Source organism: Somniosus microcephalus, chromosome 1, assembly GCF_052327205.1.
Source record: "Somniosus microcephalus isolate GS21.2 chromosome 1, FLI_Smic_1.0, whole genome shotgun sequence".
In the NCBI taxonomy this organism is placed as follows: domain Eukaryota; kingdom Metazoa; phylum Chordata; class Chondrichthyes; order Squaliformes; family Somniosidae; genus Somniosus; species Somniosus microcephalus.
In genome coordinates, this window is record NC_140987.1 from 62,293,136 (window position 1) to 62,316,168 (window position 23,033).

Below are 23,033 nucleotides of genomic sequence, written 5' to 3' on the forward strand. Positions count from 1 at the left end.
GTTTGTGGTTGTCATTCAGATTTCTGAAATCAGGGCATATTTGTGAGAATTTTTGGTAGAAATTCTCCCTGATGCCCTGATATTTTCCACAAGCTGTGAGGAAGTGCATCTCTGTCTCCACCACTCCCTGACTGCAGTGAGAGCATATCCTGTCCTCTCTTGGCAGCCTGGTCTGCCTGTGTCTGCCTGGCTCTCCCCGCCCCCCCCTCCCCGCCCCCCTCTCCCCGCCCCCCCCCCCCCTCTCCCCGCCCCCCCTCTCCCCGCCCCCCCTCTCCCCGCCCCCCCCTCTCCCCGCCCCCCCCTCTCCCCGCCCCCCCCTCTCCCCGCCCCCCCCTCTCCCCGCCCCCCCCTCTCCCCGCCCCCCCCTCTCCCCGCCCCCCCTCTCCCGCCCCCCCTCTCCCCGCCCCCCCCTCTCCCCGCCCCCCCCTCTCCCCGCCCCCCCCTCTCCCCGCCCCCCCCTCTCCCCGCCCCCCCCTCTCCCCGCCCCCCCCTCTCCCCCCTCTCCCCGCCCCTCCCCCCCTCCCCGCCCCCCCCTCTCCCCGCCCCCCCCCCCCCTCTTCCCGCCCCCCCTCTTCCCGCCCCCCCTCTCCCGCCCCCCCTCTCCCCGCCCCCCCTCTCCCGCCCCCCCCCTCTCCCCGCCCCCCCCTCTCCCCGCCCCCCCCTCTCCCGCCCCCCCCTCTCCCCGCCCCCCCCTCTCCCCGCCCCCCCTCTCCCCGCCCCCCCCTCTCCCCGCCCCCCCCTCTCCCCGCCCCCCCCTCTCCCCGCCCCCCCCTCTCCCCGCCCCCCCCTCTCCCCGCCCCCCCTCTCCCCGCCCCCCCTCTCCCCGCCCCCCCTCTCCCCGCCCCCCCTCTCCCCGCCCCCCCTCTCCCCGCCCCCCCTCTCTCCCCGCCCCCCCTCTCCCCGCCCCCCCTCTCCCCGCCCCCCCTCTCCCCGCCCCCCCCTCTCCCCGCCCCCCCCTCTCCCCGCCCCCCCCTCTCCCCGCCCCCCCCTCTCCCCGCCCCCCCCTCTCCCCGCCCCCCCCCTCTCCCCGCCCCCCCCTCTCCCCGCCCCCCCCTCTCCCCGCCCCCCCCTCTCCCCGCCCCCCCCTCTCCCCGCCCCCCCCTCTCCCCGCCCCCCCCTCTCCCCGCCCCCCCCTCTCCCCGCCCCCCCCTCTCTCCCCGCCCCCCCTCTCTCCCCGCCCCCCCCTCTCTCCCCGCCCCCCCTCTCTCCCCGCCCCCCCTCTCTCCCCGCCCCCCCTCTCTCCCCGCCCCCCCTCTCTCCCCGCCCCCCCCTCTCTCCCCGCCCCCCCCTCTCTCCCCGCCCCCCCTCTCTCCCCGCCCCCCCCTCTCTCCCCGCCCCCCCCTCTCTCCCCGCCCCCCCCCTCTCTCCCCGCCCCCCCCTCTCTCCCCGCCCCCCCCTCTCTCCCCGCCCCCCCCTCTCTCCCCGCCCCCCCCTCTCCCGCCACCCCTCTCTCCCCGCCCACCCCTCTCTCCCCGCCCACCCCTCTCTCCCCGCCCACCCCTCTCTCCCCGCCCACCCCTCTCTCCCCGCCCCCCCCCTCTCTCCCCGCCCCCCCTCTCTCCCCGCCCCCCCCTCTCTCCCCGCCCCCCCCTCTCTCCCCGCCCCCCCCTCTCTCCCCGCCCCCCCCTCTCTCCCCGCCCCCCTCTCTCCCCGCCCCCCCCTCTCTCCCCGCCCCCCCCTGTCTCCCCGCCCCCCCTCTCCCCGCCCCCCCCTCTCTCCCCGCCCCCCCCTCTCCCTTCCCCCCCCTCTCTCCCTGCCCCCGCCCCCCCCCCCAGAACGGAGTCAGTCTGACACCGGGAGGCCGGGTGCCCATCGCTCTGAAGCGAGCCCGGGGTTCCTCATCGTTAACGCGGCGGGCCTTTGGACCTGGTTGGCTGGGCGGCAGACGAATGCCTTTCGCTTGGACTCCCGTGTCCGATTTCGGTCGGGGATGGCTCAGAGAGAGTGGGGGGAAGGAGAGAGAGAGAGAGAGACTGGGGGGAGAAGAGAGCGAGAGAGAGAGAGAGAGACTGGGGGAGAAGAGAGCGAGAGAGAGAGAGTATTTTTTTTAGCTGCAGGACCGGCCGGTCTGTAATGGCCGCCACTCACCTCCGGATTGGTCAACCGCTATTTTGAACGTTTTTTAAAAGTAAATACGCCTATGAAACTCCCCTGATTGGTCAAAAATGCCTATGACGCTCCCCTGATTGGTCAACCGCTAATTAGCGGATTTTGTATGTTTTTTGAACGTTTTTTAAAAAGTAAATACGCCTAGGACACCCTCCTAATCATAACCTTTCTTTTGATATAACATATGTGTGATATAACATATGTGTACGTATGCGCTATAACTTTTGAGTGATGCCCGGACAGACAGACAGACAGACACCACTATCCTTTTTTTAATATATATATATATATATTTCACTTCCTGTACAATGATTTAAATGTAATTTATATTTCCTGTTTTTTTACTTCCTGCTTTGCAGTCTGCATGTCTCAGTGAGGATTCTTCAACCTGGTTGAAGAGCCTCCCTGCTGCTTGGCCTAGACGCCACAGTTTCCCTGTAGAGGGCGCAGCATTGGATTAAATGCCTGAAAACTAGAAATCTCCGCTGACAAGCCTGTGAAAAGGTCTCTGGGCAACTGTACGCAAGGTGAATGGCAAAAGCCGTTCCTTCGCCGGCCAATGTCTTTGGTCCCTGCCATAAACTCTGGCAGTTTTTCTGTCGCCCCTTTTGAATTTAACGCAAAACAATTGTTTTGGCCATATTGATGTAAACCTTTATAAAGTCAGGGAGGTTAATAGTGAAATTGGTATTAAAAAAAAAGACTTTGGTCTATCAGCCAATTTGCTAACAAACTTTTTTCCACTGGTGGAATGGGGCGCGTTGTAATTGTTTTAATAGAATACAGATGTGGGTATATTATGTAATCTTGACAAAATGCTAATGACCTGCTTTTATGTATTGATTGGATAATTTTTGATGTGGCTTATGCGCCTTGATTAGTAGTGTGTATGGTCAACTTGCTCAAGCCTTGCATATTTGTACAAATACAAAGAACAGTCTAATGCTTCTCTACTGCGCGTTAATATAATGTGCATCTGTTTTAGGTGAACCAAACAACAACCCTTTCATTATCTTGTACATATTCCAAGAATCACTTTTTGAGTTTTAATAACTATGTACCTTTCCACTCCATGCATGAAAACAGTATGCTGTAACCACATGTAAGAACATAAGGGCCCAGATATTCCGATCCCTACGGGTGGATACGCGCTGTGTATCCACCCGTAGGGACATCGGAAATGCAGGTTTCAGGCATGTACAGCGCATGCGCTGAAATCCGGCATTTCTGAATGTCAAGAATGGTCTTGACAGATCCTCCGGCTGCCCTGGAGAAGGGCCTCTGCGGGCGGACAGTTCTGCTTTTTGGAGACTCTCCGCCCGCAGAAAACCCTTACAATTCTTATGCCTGGTAAAAGCAGGAGTAAGGCCTGCTTTTACCAGGATAAGAGTTGGAAAAACATTTTTTCCACTGATTTATCATTTAAAAATACTTTAAAAAAAGTAAGTTTATTTTTAGCCCTGTAAAAAACGTAAATTATTTCTTTCAAAAAATTAAATTTTTGTTTAAAATGTTTAATTTCACAGAATCACAGAATCACAGAAACCGCACAGTGCAGGTAGAGGCCATTTCGGCCCATCGAGCCTGCACCGACACATATCCCACCCAATCCCTGTAACCCCTACACCAACACATATCCCACCCTATCCCCGTAACCCCACGTATTTAATCCCCCTAACACTAAGGGTCAATTTATCATAGCTAATCAACCTAACCCGCACATCTTTGGACTGTGGGAGGAAACCGGAGCACCCGGAGGAAACCCACGCAAACACGGGGAGAATGTGCAAACTCCACACAGACAGTCGCCCGAGGCCGGATTTGAACCCGGGTCCCTGGCGCTGTGAGGCAACAGTGCTAACCACTATGCTACCGTGCCGTGTAATTTCAAGTCATTTAAAAAATGTGATTTTTAAACATTTATTTAAAGTTTTACTATATTTTTGGGGTGATCTCCATTCATATATTTGACAGGTCAGTGTATGAAGGGAGATTCCCTTCTTTGATTGGTTCCCCATGGCCCACGTGATCCCAGGGACGCTGCGAACTACATGCGCCTCTGGGATACGTGGGCCCTGCGCACTTGGAGTTTCGAGAGGCCCAGGAATGGAAGCATGTGCGTCCCGGGAGCTTTCAGGTAAGGGCCTAGATTTTTCCAGATCGCAGGCCTCCGCATGCGGGAGGCCTGCAATCGGAAAATACGGGCCAAGAAATATGAACAGGAGTAGGCCATACAGCCTATTGAGCCTGCTCCACCATTCAATAAGATCATGGCTGAACTTCTACATTAACGCCACTTTCCCACCCTATCCCCATGTCCCTTGATTCCCTTAGTGCCCAAATATATACAGGAAACTTTGTGCTATCCGGAGGTGAGCTATCCGGCAAACTGGAGCCACCGGCAGAAATCAGGTGCCGTTTTTTATTCTTCTTGGTTGTTTTCTTTGCTTTTTTTTCCACAGTCAAGCAGTGCAAGGTCTGTAGCTATAGCAACAGCTTTAGCTACAGACCCTTGCAGCCACACACGAGTGTTTAGAAGCTGTTGCTAAGCAACAGTGATTGTTGTCAGATACGGAGATATCTCCGTATCTTTCAACATTAACTCTGGAGTGTACGGCACTTTTTAGGCAACGGCAACAGCTCGGTCCCGTCGGTGCCGGATAGCACAAAGTTTCCTGTATAATTGTTGTACCAGGTGATCTGTATGTTTTGCAATGTACCAGTCTAGGGATTTGAACTAAAGATTGTGTAAGGATAGATCCACTGGAGACTAATTTGCCAAAATGCATTGCACTTGTAACCTTATTGTTTGGTTTATTTTGGCAGTGTCTGATGATTATCGAAAGACTTGATGTGTGGCTTTCTGGAGGGGACAAACTATGCATTTGGAACTGTCATGCAGAATTGCTCTGCAAAACAATTTGCTTTAAAGATGCAGGTATTGTGTTTCAATATGCTGCGCTTATCCGGACATTCCCTTTAATGTTTCACTTTTTATGTTCCAAGATGATCTTTCAAGAAACTGGATTACTAGATCTTGCTTAGGAGAACCAACCTTAGATGGAAAATTGCAGTATAAAATCAGATTAAACTATTAGCAACATACCACCTGAACCGGGATGGGACCCTGTCTTAGCGGAAAGGGTAAATAGGGAAGTAGCAAAGGCTTTAAACTAGTAAGATGAGGGGAGGGATCTACAAGAAACGTCATCAGCCTAAATATAAACAAAACAGGAAAAGAGAACACAGGAAAGAATAAAGTAAGGGAGGATATTCATGGCAAGGGAATAAATAGAGTTCTAGAACATAAGTCTAAAAAGATGGTTAAACACAAAGTGAGAGGAAATCCTATTAACAATGAGTTAAACTGTCTGTACAGCAATGCACACAGTGTCCATAATAAAACAGGGGAGCTGGAGGCAATCATACATTGCGAGGAACCAGACATTGGGATTACTGAGACATGGCTACAGAAAAATCAGGACTGGGAATTAAACATTGTAGGGTATAACATATTTAGAAAAGATAGGGAGGGAAAAAGGGGAGGTGGAGTAGCTGTACTTATTAGGGATAACATAATGGCAGCAAAAAAAGTGACGTAGATATCAGCAAGACAAAAATAGAATCCATATGGATAGAGATAAAAGATAATAAAGGATCAATCACTCTAATAGGCATAGTCTACAGACCACCTAATAGTGGAAGGGAGGTGGAGGAAGAAATATGCAGACAAATTAGGGAAATGAGTAAAAAACATAGAATAATAATCATGGGGGATTTTAAGTACCTCGATATTAATTGGACAGAAGAGGTAGGTAATGGGGATAAGGGAATGGAGTTCTTACATTGTTTACAGGACTCCTTTCTAACCCAATATGTAAAAAACCCAACAAGGGAGGATTTGATATTGGATCTAGTAATGGGGAACGAACCAGAGCAGACAAGAGAAGTAAAGGTAGGGGAACATATAGGCAATATTGACCATAATATAATACGCTTTAAGATGATAATTGAGAAGGACGTAAATATGGCGAAAACTAGGTTAATGGATTGGAGAAAAGCTGATTTTGAGGGTCTGAGAATAGAACTTGGGGGGGAAAAAAATGGGCAACAATATTGGCAAACAACGATGTAGAACAGCAATGGGAAACATTTAAAATGGTGTTCAACAGAGTGCAGGAAAAATATATTCCGCTAAAAGGAAAGAACAAACTAAACAATAATGAGATTCCATGGATGAATAAAGCCATAAGGGCACAATTGAGAGTAAGGAAAGAGGCATACAATTAAGTACACAGACAGCAGGGGAGTGCATGATAAGAGAGAATATGTAAAGATTAGGAGAGAAGTCAAAAACAATTAGGGAGGCAAAGAGGAACTATGAAATTAAATGATCAAGGAACAGAAAACAAAATAGTAAAATATTTTATAGGCACATCAATAAAAAAAAGGGAGGTTGGGATGGGAATAGGGCCATTAAGGGATAGTCAGGATAATACCACAGGTAACGATAGAGAGATGGCAGAAATATTAAATAATTATTTTGCTTCAGTATTTACCAGGGAGATAGAACAGGTGGACATGACATTGGATGATGAGACTAGTAATGAGATAAGTGCATTTAAAATTAAAAAAGGAGATATATTAAATAAATTAATCAAACTCAAAGAGGATAAAACCCCTTGTCTGGATGGATTGCATCCACGCATTTTAAAATAATCTAGGGAAGAGATAGCAGAGTCATTACTACACATATTTAATAATTCGTTAGAAAAAGGTATAGTGCCAGAGGACTGGCGGATAGCAAACGTAATACTGATATTTAAGGGGGATAGATGATGTCCAGGGAATTCTAGACCAATCAGCTTAACATTGGTGGTAGGGAAAATAATGGAATCCCTACTAAAGGAGAAAATAGAAGAACATCTAGAAACCAAAAACATAATAATGAATAGTCAACATGGATTTCAAAAGGGAAAATCTTGCTTGACCAACCTTATTGAATTTTTTGAAGAGGTAACAGAGAGAGTAGACAATGGTAATGCAATAGATGTAATTTATCTGGATTTTCAAAAGGCCTTCGATAAGGTACCCCATAATAGACTGATGAACAAGGTCAGAGAATGCAGAGTCGGGACAAGTAGCAGAATGGATTGCTGGCTGGCTTCAGGGCAGAGAGAGTAGGAGTAAAGGGTAGCTATTCACAATGGCAGAAGGTGGGTAGTGATGTTCCACAAGGATCAGTGCTGGGACCACTGCTGTTCACAATTTACATTAACGATTTAGACTTGGGAATCAATTTCTAAATATGCAGATGATACCAAATTGGGCGAGATAGTCAATACTGAGGAGGACTGCAACAAGTTACAGGAGGACATTAATAAACTTGCAGAATGGGCATATAATTGGCAAATGAAGTTCAACACAGATAAATGTGAGATTACATTTTGGTAGGAAGAATAGAGAGGTCACATCACTTGGAGGGTGCGAGTCTAGGTGGGGTGGAGGAACAAAGAAATCTAGGAATACAAATACACAAATCACAAAGTTGCGACACAGGTTAGCAAAGCCATAAAAAAAGCAAACAAAGCGCTAGGGTTTATTTCTAGAAGGATAGAATTGGAAAGGATGATACCAGAAATATGAGGGTATACATATCAGGAAAGGATGAACAGGCTGGGTCTCTTTTCTCTTGAAAAAAGAAGGCTTAGTGGTGACCTGATAGATCTCTTTTAAATTATGAAAGGTTTTGATAGAGTGGATATAGAGAAAATGTTTCCACTTGTGGGGAAGAGCATAACTAGAGGCCATCAATATAAGATAGTCACCAAGAAATCCAACAGAGAATTCAGAAGAAACTTGTTTACCCAAAGAGTGGTGAGAATGTGGAACTTGCTACCACTTGGTTGAAACGAAATAGTATAGATGCATTTAAGGGGAGGCTGGACAAGCATATGAGGGAAAAGGGAATGGAGGGTTATGCTGATAGATTTAGATGAGGAACGACGAGAGGAGGCTCATGTGGAGCATAAATGCTGGCATGGACTGGTTGGGCCGAATGGCCTGTTTCTGTGCCGTATATCCTATGTAAAACCAAAAGCATCAAAGCTGCTGAATTGAGCTTTGTAACACTTTCTGCTCTTAAACTTTGCTACCAACTATTTTGCACTGATCTTTAGGTCATTCTTGCTGCCTTTTTTTGGTGATTTTTTTTTTTAGACCAATCATTTTTTTGCATTGTCTCCCACTGGTATTTTTCAAGTAAAGCGTCCCTTTTCCACTTTCTTTTACGATACTTTTATATCAGCCTGCAATAGAAGAAACAATGTTTGTATGTAAAAGTAGATTTTAAAGTCCTTTGCTGCAGCAAGTTACTTGGTCTGCTGCGACAGTGGATTGGAAAATTGCCCACAATTGGGGGTCGGGAGAGAGGAAGATGGGGGACTGGGTGCTCGGCGAAGGGGTAAGAGGGAGACTGGGGAATGGCGGCTCGGGAAGAGAGAGGGGGAATGGGGTCGGTGGTTGGGCTTCGGTGGGAGACTGGGGAATGGCCGGGGGAAGAGGGAGACTAGGGAATGGTGTGGACCTGGGACCCAGCATTTCCAATAAAGCTGGGAGCAGCAGCAACAGGTGAGTGGGAGCGGCACCAAGAGCGGAGCAGCCAGTAAAGGGATCAGTAAAACCTGAGGACTTTACTGTGGGTGAACAGTGAAAGATTGTTTCCACTGATGAGCAATGGGGAACAAGGTGACTGAGACTGAGGATTCTCACTGGAAGAACCAAGGGAGAAGGGGAAAGGAAGGAAATTTGAACTGAGGGCTATTGCATCATGGGATGCTTCGCCACCTATTGAGGCGGAGACTAGAACATAATTTAAAAGGGAATGGGCTAAGTATTTGAAAAGGAGGAATATAAAAGGATCTGGAAAGAATGGTTGACAGATGGCAGGGGCCGAATGGCATACTCCTGTGCTATAATTTCTATCATTCTATGAAAACTCTCCTTTTATTGGTTCTGAGCCCAGGGAGTGGTTTAGAAATGTTGGTGCAGGGCTGAGTTTAATGCAGTGAAGAAGTGCACACAAACACAGAGCTCACTGCCCTTTGTGCCCTTTGCATAATCTCTTGGTTTGGTTCACGTTGGTCTGTGTTAGTCTGTTTTTATATGTGAACTCAAAGTACAGATTGGCTTTGACTGAGGCTCCCAGTTGAGAGTCCAACCCAGAGTCCAAAGAGATATGGAGAGAGAGCCTGTTAAAAGTGGCACTTTTACTTAAAGTAACTGGAGAGCCTGACCACACCTTGTGCAGTACAGGGTGAATATTAGTGAGTTGTAGGATTGCTACTAGTTACGGGTACACCTATTCCTATGCTCATAACGTTCCGTTTTGTTATCCTTTCCTTTATTGTTTATGTACTCTGTGTATGCCGTTCTCTTCAAATTAAATGTTATCCTGATCTCTTTATTTATCCATGGGACCTCATTCTTGATTAGTTTGTTTTATTTTTTAGTGGAATATATTTCTCCTGAACTTAATTGATCTCTCCTTTAAACATTACCCACTGTTCGTCTACCTTTTTGTCAATATTTTTCTCCAGTTACCCTTCCTTAGCTCCATTGTCATTTTGTCATAGTTGACATTTTTTTCCAATTTACTTTAATCTTTGTACTATCTAAATCTCTCGCAATCATTATCTTAAACCTTATTGTATTGTGATCATTGCCAATGCTCTCCCTAAGGCGCACGGCCATGCGTCAATTGGGAAGTCCCGCGCAAGCCACTCGCAAGCTGGGTGGTAGACGTTTGGAACTCTCTTCCGCAAACTGCAATTGATGCTAAATCAATTGTTCATTTTAAATCTGAAATTGATAGCTTTTTGTTAACGAAAGGTACTAAGGGATATGGGCCAAAAGCGGGTATATGGAGTTAGGTTGCAGGTCAGCCATGATCTCATTGAATGGCAGAACAGGCTCGAGGGGCTGAATGGCCTACTCCTGTTCCTATGTTCCTGCCTTAGTGGGCTTCTTACATATTGGGTATTAAGGATATATCTGTCACCTGGCACACTTACTGGTAACTATTAAATCTGTTTTTATATATTTTTTAAACAGATGTGAGCTCAATGATAGAACTACCAAAAAACAACATTGCTGCAGTGATCAGGAAGGAGCTAGGTAAGACTTTTACTAAAGTTGCACAAGCACATACAAGTCTAATCAAAAAGAAATGAGAGAATTAAAAATGAAAGAACAGCCTGTTAACTACATTTTTGTATGGCATTCTAATTTGCAAGCTATCCAAACAAATTCAGAATTGTTCAGTGTACAAATCAATTAAGTTTTTGCTGTGTTGCATTAAAAAAAAAACTTGTTTAGATTATTTAATATATTACTGTACTTTGCTATCTTCTTGTTTAAGTTATTTTCAAGCTGGTACCACCATCATCAGAATCTCACACTTGGGATATTATTGAGATGAGACGACTCTCAAACCATGAAGATGATATTAGAGCACTAATCAGTATAAATGGTAAATTCATTTTATTATTTTACTTGGAGTTATCTGGATTGATTGCATTAACAGTTCTTTCCTCAGCTGGAGGTGAATGTAAATTTGATGCAATACAGAACAATCCTTTTCTTGGGGTACTGGAAATAGCCCAGAGCCATGCACCACAAAAAGTGCAAATTACAAATTACTCAAAACAGTCAATATTAGGATCAATTTTATACTTGGGAGGGAGGGGTGATCAGGAGAACCCAGGTTTAGGCTTTGCATCTGCTCTGCACCGAGATAGTGTAACCCATCTTTTTAAAGAAAACTGAGCTTGTTGGAGGCTCTCTGACAGCACACAAGCCTTATTTGGCCATCAAAAATTAATTAAATGTATTTTTAGCCCACAATTTCCTGCTTGCCCAGGAAACGTGCAGGGAGCCTAGTGGGTTCCAAAAATCATTGTACTTTCTGCCCTTTGCGATTTTTCTTAGAGATAATCCTGAACTAGCACGCATATCTTTAACATGATAGAAATTTTAACTTTTTAAGTATTGTTTTTGTATTTTGTTGCATTTTTTCCCCTTTGTTTTTGACTTAATTTTTGAGTTTTTTAGGTTTGCTTGTGTGATGTCAAATTGCAACATTTCAAGGAAGTTAATACTCATTTTACCACCCCAATATGTTATGATGTGCCTTTTCTTGCTCTTGGGGAACTTGATGAGGAATTGCTGAGGAATGATCAGAGCAAGGGCTACCTGTTTCTGGGGTAGGTGTCACAGACTTGGGCATGCCACAGGAGATGTGCCTTCACGTCTAGGGGTACGGTAGCATAGTGGTTATGTTACTGGACTAGTAATCCAGAGGCCTGGACTAATGATCCATGAGTTCAAATCCCACCACGGCAGCTGGGGAATTTAAATTCAATTAAATAAATCTGGAATAAAAAGCTAATCTCAGTAATGATTGTTATACTTAAGGCTAAAGGGATCAAGGGATATGGGGAGAAAGCAGGGACAGGGTACTGAGTTTGGATGATCAGCCATGATCTCATTGAATGGCGGAGCGGGGCCGAATGGCCTACTCCTGCTCCTATCTTCTATGTTTCTACCACCTAAACTGGTAACAGGGAAACCTTTCTCTAGGTGCACAGGCCAAATTTAGTTTAGGTCGCCACCAGGTGGATAGATTATTTTACAATGGCTTAGTGTGTGGTGTGTGTGGCAAAACTTTCAGTGGCAACTTTGCATCCTGTGATATGGGTATTTATGAGATGCCATGAAATAGCTGTAAGTTTGTGTTGGGGCTCAGAATAGCAAGCAGTAAATGCGAAGCAGGTTGAGAGGCAGCACTTTGTGACATGCAATGGTTGACGATCTACTCAACCGATAAAAAATTATCGGGTAGTCTTACCATTACCTTATAGTGTGCAGTTGTCTTGCGCACCTTTTTCCAGACCCTGCAGGTAGTATATGAATTGTTTAACCTGCTTCTAAGAATGGTGCACTAATGTCCTGTAGGGAAGTTGCTTTGAAGTACCAAACAAGGCAACCCTCTTCGCATTCACCTTATGCAGCAGTTCTATCAGTGCTGTCACTTGCTTGCAGAATCTGTTTTGTGCCTCAACATGGGTTTCTTTTCACTTCATTTTTGACTGGTACTTCTTGCCACCCCAGCTGACAAATATCTACAATTCTTATTGAAGCTTTATAAAGGTTAATACAGGAAACTCTTTGGTATCCGGCACCGACGAGACCGGCGTGTTGCTGGTTGATCAAAAATTCCGGATGACGGAGGGGGTTATCTACCGAGGCTATTTTTAACAAAGAAAAATAAAAAAAATCAATAAATGTGCAGTATGCAGTAATTGGGTACTCACCTACAGAATGTTGTGTTAAATGGATGGTGGAAGATGCTTGATTAAGTACAGTACTGCCAGTTGAGGGTAATGCAATGCAATGACTACCAGCAGCGTGGGAGACACACAGTACCCTGTAAAATGGCGGATCAGAAGAGACTACCGGCAGCGCGGGAGAGTCAGACTCCTGTTACAGGGGTATTGAGGTCTTCCAACTTCCGACAGCACCAAGAAGCCGAGTAGTGGCAGTTTGGAGAACTACCCCCACTGACTAACTCTGCGGGAGACTTGGAGTCGGCAACATTGCCGGTTATTGAGGTGTTGTTTTCGGAGTGAGAATTTTGCCGGTTAATAGAGAATTTAGGTGCTGTTTAAACGAGAGTTTCCTGTACTCCATATGCAGCCACTTACTGTGCTCACGCCCCTTTAAATTTGAGCTTCTGGCCGGATTATACACATTTCCCCAAAATATTATCTCCCCATGCAAGACGAAAGCTGTGCAGGTGGCTTTGAATAATTATTCAAACAAACTGACCCTGCAAAGTTGCAGCTAGTCAATTCATTCTGTTGTTGGATTGCTTTTGCCTGTAGCTCAGCGAAAAGCCTAAACTTTTCCTGGAGTGGAAAATTGTTCTTATGAAACTTTTAAAATTCACATTGTAGTTCACCCCCTTTTTGAATATCTATTCTGGAAGGAATGAGCTTGCCCACTCCATTCCCAGTATGCACTTGACAGTTGTCTTCTATACATGAGGTTAAGCAACTGGAAAATTGCTTAACCTCTGGCGGCTTACCTCCAGATCTTGACACAGTAGGACCATTTCCCTGATCCAGGGGAGAAGAGGGAAAGAAGAAACAACTTTCACTCTGGAGTGCACCTAGGCTGTTTGAGTGGCACCTTAATTCAGCAGGATCTGGTCATTTAAATATTTTGAATATGTTCCCTGTAGAACACCAAGCCTTATGCAGTGAGTATTCAGGCAGGCTTGTGGATTTGGATGCATGCAGCCCTAAAACTCTTCTGCTCCAAATTAAAAGGAGCTGAGATTACTGGGGAGTGTGTGCAAATTATGGCCTGGGACTCTTTACACCCTGATCACTGCAAGCCTTCAACTCCGCACCCCTGGTCACTCAGCCCCAACAAGACGCTACAACCTTGTGCTGCCTCTTTATTGCCATTTAAATTACATTGTATTGCCATTTTTTTTGGGGGGGGGGTGGGGGAAAGATTTCCTTCAGCCTTTAGAGAGGCCAAAAATAGTTTTAAAATATTTATCAGCCTTTATAAAGGCTATTTACAGTGGAAGGAAATGGTGGACAGAAGTAAGGCGGGCAAAGAATATCAAGGCACGCAATTTGAATATGTGAAGAAGCAGCAGAGGTGCAGCCCCAAAACCCATGTTTGGCTAATGAAGTTAACTTGTTGCTGCATGGATTGGTGGGAGGAGTTTTGCCTTGATTGTCACACAAAGACATCCTACCCTGAGGGCAGCAGTCTACCATGCTTGAAGGCGCAGCCAGACTTGAACCCTGTCTACAGTATTGGACATGTATGCAGGAGAAGACAGCATACTTTAAGGGATCTTGAAACATAAGACTAACCAACAGTACCATGTATAGGTGGCACATGCTGCAAAGTGTAGTCTATCGACCTGTTTCACGTTTATTGCACACGCATGCCAAGTCTTGATACAAACTTCCAGATCTTCCTTACCACTTTCATTGCATCTCATGTATACCCCTACCATCAGCAGATCTTGCGGTTTGATATAATGCACAATAAAACTCTTACCACACTTTCATCTTTCAAGGGCTTCTAGTGGAACATGGCAAAAATCAGTTACCCCTCCATTTTGGGGAATGCGCCACTTGAATATGCATTTTATACTGCTCAGTTAGAAAGGAAATGAGTGTTGAACAATGTGTCAGTCACCCTTTTGATGTATATGTGGCTAGCACAGTACCTGATGTTGCAGTGCTAGCTGGGTCTGAGCTAGCATAAGAATTGAGGGCAGTGATGATCTTGTGAACCACTGGCAGCGCCTTCCCTGTGTTGCAGGCTTATCATGGTGCCCTTGCTGATGGTGATAAGGATCTGTTCTGTTGACCTGGAAAAAACAGAGGCAGTTATTCTGTGTAATTGGTAAGTAGGTGTGCCAAGGACTGCAGGATGGCCTGGGTACAGCTGATCCTCCTGACATGATTTCTTTCATCTTGTAGACTTGTACCACCTCTACTATAGAATTGAGTTGCTTTAAAAGCAAGCTTACCTGATGGTGTGTATAAAAATGTCTGCCAAAAATCTTCCCCAAAAATTAAGTCATAAGTTTGGAAATATGAAAAATTGTTTACCAAAAGCACTGCGCTGCAAAAACATTATAAAAAAACTCTTCAAAGAGCTATTTAAGAGCGTATGCACATTTAGCTTCTGTTGTGGCCATTCAAAATTGGTACACTGAGGGAAAAAAATGAACTTGGCAAGTATCATAAAATAGATGGGGTGTTTATTTTTTTACTATTTTTGCATCAAATTTGGGGGTTTTCAGCCTCCTGTTTGATCTAACCATGAACCAGCATCTTTCTCCCATCTTCCCTCATGTCCTCTCCGAGCTCATCTTGTCCATGAGACCCTCCTGCTGCTCCCCTGACCCCATTCTGAATAAGCTGCTGGCTACTCAACTTCCATTCCTGGTCCCCATGCTAGTTGATATTATAAATGGTTCCCTCTCCTCAGCTACTATCAAAACTGCTGTTACCACCCCTTCCTCAAAAAAACCCGCCCTTGACCCCTCTGTCTTTGCACACTACCACCCAAACTCTAACGTCTCTTTCCTCTGCAAAGTTCTCTCCAGTCAGGTTTCCGATCCTGCCACAGCACTGAAACGGCCCTAATCAATATTACAAATGACATCCTCTGTGACTGTGACCACGGTGAATTATCCTTCCTTGTCCTTCTAGTCCTATCCTTTGATACAGTTGGTCACACCATCCTCCTTCAATGCCTTTCTTCCATTGTCCATCTCCGTGGGATTGTCGTTTTGGTTCCATTCTTAACTATCATATATCCAGAGCACTTCCAGCAATGGCTTCTCTTCCCACCCCCGTGCTGTTACCTCTGGAGTATCTGTATTGACCCCTTCCTTGTCTACGTGATGCCCCTTGGCGGCATGAGGTCAGCTTGCACATGTACACAGATGAGGCTCTGCTCTACCTCACCACCACCTCTTGAACCCTCCACTACCTCTGTGTCAAAGTGCTAATCTGATATCCAGTCTCTCCACTTAAATATTGGGAAGACTGAAGCCTTTGGGCTCTGGCACAAACCCTGTACCTTCACCACAGATTTCATCCCTCTTCCCAGCCACAGTCGCAGGCTGAACCTTGGCGTCCTATTCAACCCTGAGATGAGCTACTGACCCCATATCCTATCTGTCACAAAGACCACCTGTGCCCACCTCCATAACATTGTCTGCCCCTGCCCCTACCTGAGCTCATCTGCTGCTACAACGCTCATTACCTCCAGATTTGACTATTCCAATGCTCTTCTGGCCAGCCTTCCGTCTTCCACCCTCCGTAAACTTCATCCCATCCAAAGCTCTGCTGCCCAGATCCTATCCTATACCAAGTCTCGCTCAACCATTACCGCTTTCCTCACTGACCTACATTGGTTCATGGTGCCCAATACCTCAAATTTACAAAACTCACCCTCTGGATCGCCTGTCCCGATATCTCTAACATCCTCTCCCGCTAGAACTTTGTGTGCCTCGGTCTCTCACCTCTTGTGCTTACCCGCCACCACCACATTGCTGGCCATGCCAAAGCTCCACATTTTGGAATTCCTTCCTAGAAACATAGAAGATAGGAGCAGGAGTAGGCCATTCAGCCCCTCAAGCCTGTTCTGCCATTTAATGAGATCATGACTGTACCCTGTCCCTGCTTTCTCCCCATATTCCTTGATCCCTTTCGCCTTAAGAAATATTTCTAACTCCTCAAATATATTTAATAAGTTGGCCTCAACTGCCTTCTGTGATAGAGAATTCCACAGGTTCACCACTCTGGGTGAAGAAATTCCTCCTCATCTCAGTCCTAAATGGCTTACCCCTTATCCTTCGACTGTGACCCCTGGTTCTGGACTCCCGCGCCATCGGGAACATCCTTCCTGCATCTAGTCTGTCTAGTCCTGTTAGAATTTTATAAGTTTCAATGAGATCCCCTCTCATTCTTCTAAACTCTAGCGACTATAAGCCTAATTGACCCAATCTCTCTTCATACGTCATTCCTGCCATCTCAGGTATCAGTCTGGTGAATCTTCGCTGCACTCCCTCCATGGCAACAACATCCTTCCTCAGATAAGGCGACCAAAACTGCACACAATACTCAAGGTGTGGTCTCACCAAGGCCCTGTGCAACTGCAGCAAGACATCCTTGCTCCTGTACTCGAATCCTCTCACTATGAAGGCCAACATATAATTTGCCTTCTTAACTGCCTGCTGCACCTGCATGCTTACCTTCAGCGACTGGTGCACAAGGACACCCAGGTCTCGTTGCACTTCCCCTTTTCCCAACCTATTGCCATTCAGATAATAATCTGTCTTCCTGTTTTTGCCACCAAAGTGGATAACCTCGCATTTATCCACATTATACTGCATCTGCCATGCATCTGCCCAATCATCCAACCTGTCCAAATCATACTGGAGTTTCTCTGCATCCTCCTCACAGCACACACGCCCACCCAGCTTTGTGTTGTCTGCAAACTTGGAGATATTACATCTAGTTCCCTCGTCTAGATCATTAATATATATTGTGAATAGCTGGGGCCCTAGCACCCCACTAGTCACTGCCTGCCACTCGGAAAAAGACCCGTTTATTCCAACTCTTTGCTTCCTGTCTGCCAACCAGTTCTCTATCCAACTCAGTATCTTGCCCCCAATCCCATGTGCTTTAACTTTACACGCCAATCTCTTATGCGAAAGCCTTCTGAAAGTCCAAATACACCACATCCACTGGTTCTCCCTTATCTATTCTACCAGTTACATCCTCAAAAAATTCCAGTAGATTAGTCAAGCATGATTTACCTTTTGTAAATCCATGTTGACTTTGTCCGATCCTGTCACTGTTTTCCAAGTGCTCTGCTATTACATCTTTTATAATGGACTCTAGCATTTTCCCCACTACCGATGTCAGGCCTACCGGTCTATAATTCCCCGTTTTCTCTCTACCACCTTTTTTAAATAGTGGGGTTACATTAGCTACCCTCCAATCTATGGGAACTGTTCCAGAGTCGATAGAATTTTGGAAGATGACCAGCAATGCATCTACTATTTCTAGGGCCACTTCCTTAAGTACCCTAGGATGTAGATTATCAGGCCCTGGGGATTTATCGACCTTCAATCCCATCAATTTCCCTAACACCATTTCCCTACAAATACTGATTTCATTCAATTCCTCCCTCTCATTAGACCCTATGTTAGACCCGACATCTCTGGAAGGTTATTTGTGTCCTCCTTTGTGAAGACAGAACCAAAGTATGTAATTAATTGGTCAGCCATTTCTTTGTTCCCAATTATAAATTCCCCTGATTCTGACTGCAAGGGACCTATGCTTGACTTCACCAATCTTTTTCTCTTCACATATCTATAGAAGTTTTACAGTAAGTTTTAATGTTCCCTGCAAGCTTACTCTCATATTCTATTTTCCCCCTCTTAATTAATCCCTTTGTCCTCCTTTGCCGAATCCTAAACTGCTCCCAATCCTCAGGTTTGCTGCTTTTTCTGGCCAATTTATATGTCCTCTCCTTCGATCTTATGCTATCCCTAATTTCCCTTGTTAGCTACGGTTACGTCACCTTTTTTGTTTTATTTTTATGCCAAACAGGGATGAACAAATTCTGTAGTTCATCCATGCGATCTTTAAATGTTTGCCATTGCCTATCCACCGTCAACCCTTTAAGTAACGTTCCCCAATCCATCCTAGCCAACTCGCACCTCATACCATCGTAGTTTCCTTTATTTAAATTCAGGACCCTAGTCTCTGAGTCAACTACTTCACTCTCCATCTTAATGACGAATTCTACCATATTATGATCGCTCCTCCCCAAGGGCCCTCGCACAACAACATTGCTAATGAATCCTTTCTCATTACATAATACCCAGTCTAAGATGGCCTGATCTCTAGTTGGTTCCTCGACGTATTGGTCCAGGAACCCATCCCCAAAACACTCTAGGAATTCCTCCTTCACAGTATTGTTACTAATTTGGTTAGCCCAATCTATATGTAGATTAAAGTCACCCATGATAACTGCTGTGCCCTTATTGCACGCATCTCTAATTTCCTGTTTAATGCCATCCCCAACCTCGGCATTACTGTTTGGGGGTCTGTATACAACTTCCACTAACTAATATCCTTCCTTACTATTGTGTTAATCTCCTCTTTAACCAGCAATGCTACCCCACCTCCTTTTCCTTTTTGCCTGCCCTTCCTGAATATTGAATACCCCTGGATGTTGAATTCCTAGCCTTGGTCACCCTGGAGCCATGTCTCCGTAATTCCAATTACATCATATCCGTTTACATCTATTTGCGCAGCTAATTCATCCACCTTATTACGAATGCTCCTCGTATTAAGACACAAAGCCTTCAGGCTTGTTTTTTTAACACTCTTAGTCTTTTTAGAATTATTATTTACTGTAGCCCTGTTTGATTTACACCCTTGATTTCTCTGCATTCCACTTTTGCTTTTCTCCTTCCTGCCTTTTGTTTCTATCCTTGCTTCCCTTTCCTCTGTCTCCCTGCACAGGTTCCCAACCCCCTGCCATTTTAGTTTAAACCCTCCCCAACAGCACTAGCAAACACTCTCCCTAGGACATCGGTCCCAGTCCCGCCCAGGTGAAAACCGTCCAGTTTGTACTGGTCCCACCTCCCCCAGAACCGGTTCCAATGTCCCAGGAATTTGAATCCCTCCCCCTTGCACCATTCCTCTAGCCACATATTCATCTGAAATATCCTTCTATTTCTACTCTGACTAGCACGTGGCACTGGTCGCAATCCTGAGATTACTACCTTTGAGGTCCTATTTTTTAATTTACCTCCTAACTCGCTATATTCAGCTTTTAGGACCTCATCCCGTTTTTTACCTATATTGTTGTTACCTATATGCACCACGACAACTGGTTGTTCACCCTCCCCCTCCAGAATGCCCTGCAGCCACCCCGAGACATCCTTGACCCTTGCACCAGGGAAGCAACGTTCCATCCTGGAGTCTCGTTTGCGGCCGCAGAAATGCCTATCTATTCCCCTTACAATAGAATCCCCTATCACTATAGCTCTCCCACTCTTTTTCCTCCCGTCCTGTGCAGCAGAACCACCCATGGTGCCAGGAAGTTGGCTACTGCTGCCTTCCCCCGATAAGTCATCTCCCTCAAAAATATCCAAAGTGGTATATCTGTTTGAGAGGGGGATGGCCACAGGGGACCCCTGCACTACCTGCTTGCGCCTACTACTCTGCCTGGTGGTCACCCATTCCCTTCTTGCCTGTGCAGCCTTTACCTGTGGTGTGACCAACTCCCTAAACGTGCTATCCACGATGTCCTCAATGCGCTTTGTCAGTAGCCGCAGCTGGATACACTTCCCACGCACATGGTCATCAGGGACACAGGAAGTGTCCCTGATTTCCCACATAGCGCAGGAGGAGCATGCCACGGGGCCGAGTTGTCCTGCCATGACTTACCCTTTAATTAATTTAAATTAAATCAAATCAATACCACTAATTACACTACAATTAAATGATATACTCGAGTGCCCTTGGTTACTAGCACTCCCCGATACACAACAGAGACCTTAGAAACTATAACCACAAAAATTAAGACCGTCTAAATTTTATAAACTATTAATCTTAACTGTCAAACTATAGAGTAGTATAAATACCTGGCCGTACTCACCCAATCAGCTGCTTCCTCTTGTCCGAGTCACTTTTTGAATCGTGACGTGGCTCCGGAATGCCGCCGCCGGTCTGTGAGATTGGTAAGCCTCTGTAAAAAAGAAAAAGCCTGCGAAAGTGAGTTTAAGTATTCACTGTACCACCGCTCTCTGCTCCTCCCGACACTTCCTTCAACCCCTCTCCACCTCCCTCTCCTCCTTGTAAGACCCTCCATAAAATTTATCTTTAACTAAGCTTTTGGTCACCCCTGCTAATAGCTGCTCTTTTTGCTTAACATCCATTTCTTTGATTACACATCTGTGAAGCACTTTGGGATGTTTTTCTTAGTTAAAAGCACAATAGAAATGCAAGTTCTTTTTGTTAGTGGGGCTTACCCATGAAATAAGTGCAAGCACTGCAGCTAATAGAAGAGCAGGGAATTGCAACTCTGAAAGATATTGGAGTTGGGTCACCGTCCCCAGTTCCTTGTTAACTTTGTGCCATTTCCGCCTACCTGCTCTTCTGGTGTACAGGACTGAGGAATTGCACCTAGTATATTCACAAACTACAAGAGGAGCACTCTTACCATCTTGATGTCATTCACCCCAATAGAAAGATAATTTCAGTGGCATTGAAAACTGGCTTGATAGTGTGTCTTTGTACTTTTATTTTAAGTGGCTAGAGTTATGGCTGCCTTCTTTGGAAAAAGTCTTAATTTCTTCCAAATTAATCAAGTTTATTGGAGGTATTGGGTTTGATCAAGGGCCAGTGAATGGAGTTGAGGCAGAAGATCAACCATGATCTCATTGAATGGCGGAGCAGGCTCGAAGGGCCGAATGGCCTACTCCTGCTCCTATTTCTTATGTCCCTATGTTCTTAAGACTTGTAGTGACTTCTGGAGATGCATTTTGAAATTTCATTGAATAATTTTTCTCTCCTGAATCTCAGGTGGACATACAATTAGTCTCCTTTGGGTGCCTTGGTTGTTGCTATGCTGCTGATGTTTTCTATTGTTGTCTTGATGCTGAATTTAGCAGCAGGACCCAAGGATTTGTCTGAGTCAGATCATGAACTATCAGAAGAATATTCTGTAGGCAAGATTTTATTTGAGCTGTTTGCATCAACTGAGATCATTACATAGAGCAGTCAGACTACTGTGATGCCAAGTTATTTTGTGTATTGGTTTCACTGAAATCTTGCCACAGTGAATTTTGTTTTTCCACTATTAGATAATATATTTGCAACTGGATCCCACGTGGGTGAGTTAATAATTTGGGACACTCTGGACTGGACAGTTCAAGCATCTGAATCCCAGTTCTGGAATGCTGCTCCACAGTGTGAAAAACCAGCTGAGATCAAGATATCACGGACCCCATACCAGCATGAAACCTGCATCCATCATCTGTCTTCAGATAGAGAGGTAAAGCAAAAGGCGATGGCATTTATCCCAAAACCTATTACATGTATGTATTTAATATTCAGAGTAGACTTTTGAAGATTATGTATAATGCTGATTGTACGGTGTTCAAAATGGAACCAAAAAGGGCCACCTGCTAGCTCTAATGTCACGTCCAATGAAACATACCTTGCTGTTGCTCACCTGGTGAGTAGCCTTGATTGTAACATTGAGAAATATACAATCCAGATAGCCTTTCTTGACTGAAGTATAATGGGAAAAACATAAAAAGATAAAAATTAAATGAATCACTTATCAAAGTGGAAAAACCGCCGCTTCCCCTCCCATTTTGTAATGGTGATTGATCTTGTCCGTGCTGCAAACAGCTAATCAGATCAACAATTAAGCAGTTTGCCAAAGTCTTCAATGCAGAGACTCCAAGCTTCTTTATAGGGATATGCTGTTAAACTAAATAATGTGTGTGCTAAGTTAGACTTTCATTTCTTGTATCTCTCTTTCCCTGTAGAACATTTTTGCTGCCATTGGGACTGGAATTTATGTGTATAATCTTCAGACAAAAACAGTGATCGCATATCAGCAAGTGGCACATGATTCACGTGTGTTGCACATTGCAAAGTTACCAAACAAGTATGGAACTTGATCTGAATTTTATACTGATGGATAAAGCAACATGCTCTTAGATATCAGAAAGTGCAAAAGGCAGGAGGATGATTAGAAATAAAGTAGTACTAAAATCCTGGTTTTCTCCAAACAGCTTCTATCTATATTTAATGTATCTTTACAGTTCTCTTAAGATGCATTGACATTCATTTTAAATGATCCTGCAGTGCCACTTTGGAAAATGTAGACGGTCATTAACTTGAACTGTAGACTTGCAGTTAAATTCAGTTCAGAAAATACCCTAAATTTAAGAAAGTTAAGAGTTTTCACTGTATTTCGGGCAGAGCATTTCTTTAGGTTTGCATTTCTAAATTATACATAAATGAAGAATACAAAAATCTGAAAAATGTTAATACAGATTGCCATTTTACTGAATCTGTGGAAAAATATTTTCTTGTGGTAAGCATTTAATACACATTGCATTGTTCATTTAAAAGTATTGCTGTAATTAAGTTCAGAAGGCCTTGTGCAAAGTGCAATTAATGTAGTGTTGAGTAACAACAAAACCAATTTTCCTTGTGCTGTCAAGTAATAGCTGTTGGATGTCCCCATACTCTGAAAATAATGTATACTTTTCAATA

At 45.2% G+C, this 23,033-nt stretch overlaps 1 protein-coding gene across 3 annotated transcripts in view; it reads left to right on the forward strand.

Annotated features, from left to right (window-relative positions):
* Positions 1-23,033, forward strand: part of wdr41 (WD repeat domain 41) — an 85,455-nt gene that overhangs the window by 37,649 nt on the left and 24,773 nt on the right. For all 3 annotated transcript variants that reach the window (XM_085982508.1, XM_085982524.1, XM_085982515.1), the window contains 5 exons: positions 4,936-5,047; positions 10,222-10,284; positions 10,529-10,639; positions 21,605-21,795; positions 22,298-22,419. In XM_085982508.1, the coding sequence (XP_085838634.1) occupies positions 4,936-5,047; positions 10,222-10,284; positions 10,529-10,639; positions 21,605-21,795; positions 22,298-22,419 (599 nt within the window). The remainder of the gene's footprint in view (positions 1-4,935; positions 5,048-10,221; positions 10,285-10,528; positions 10,640-21,604; positions 21,796-22,297; positions 22,420-23,033) is intronic.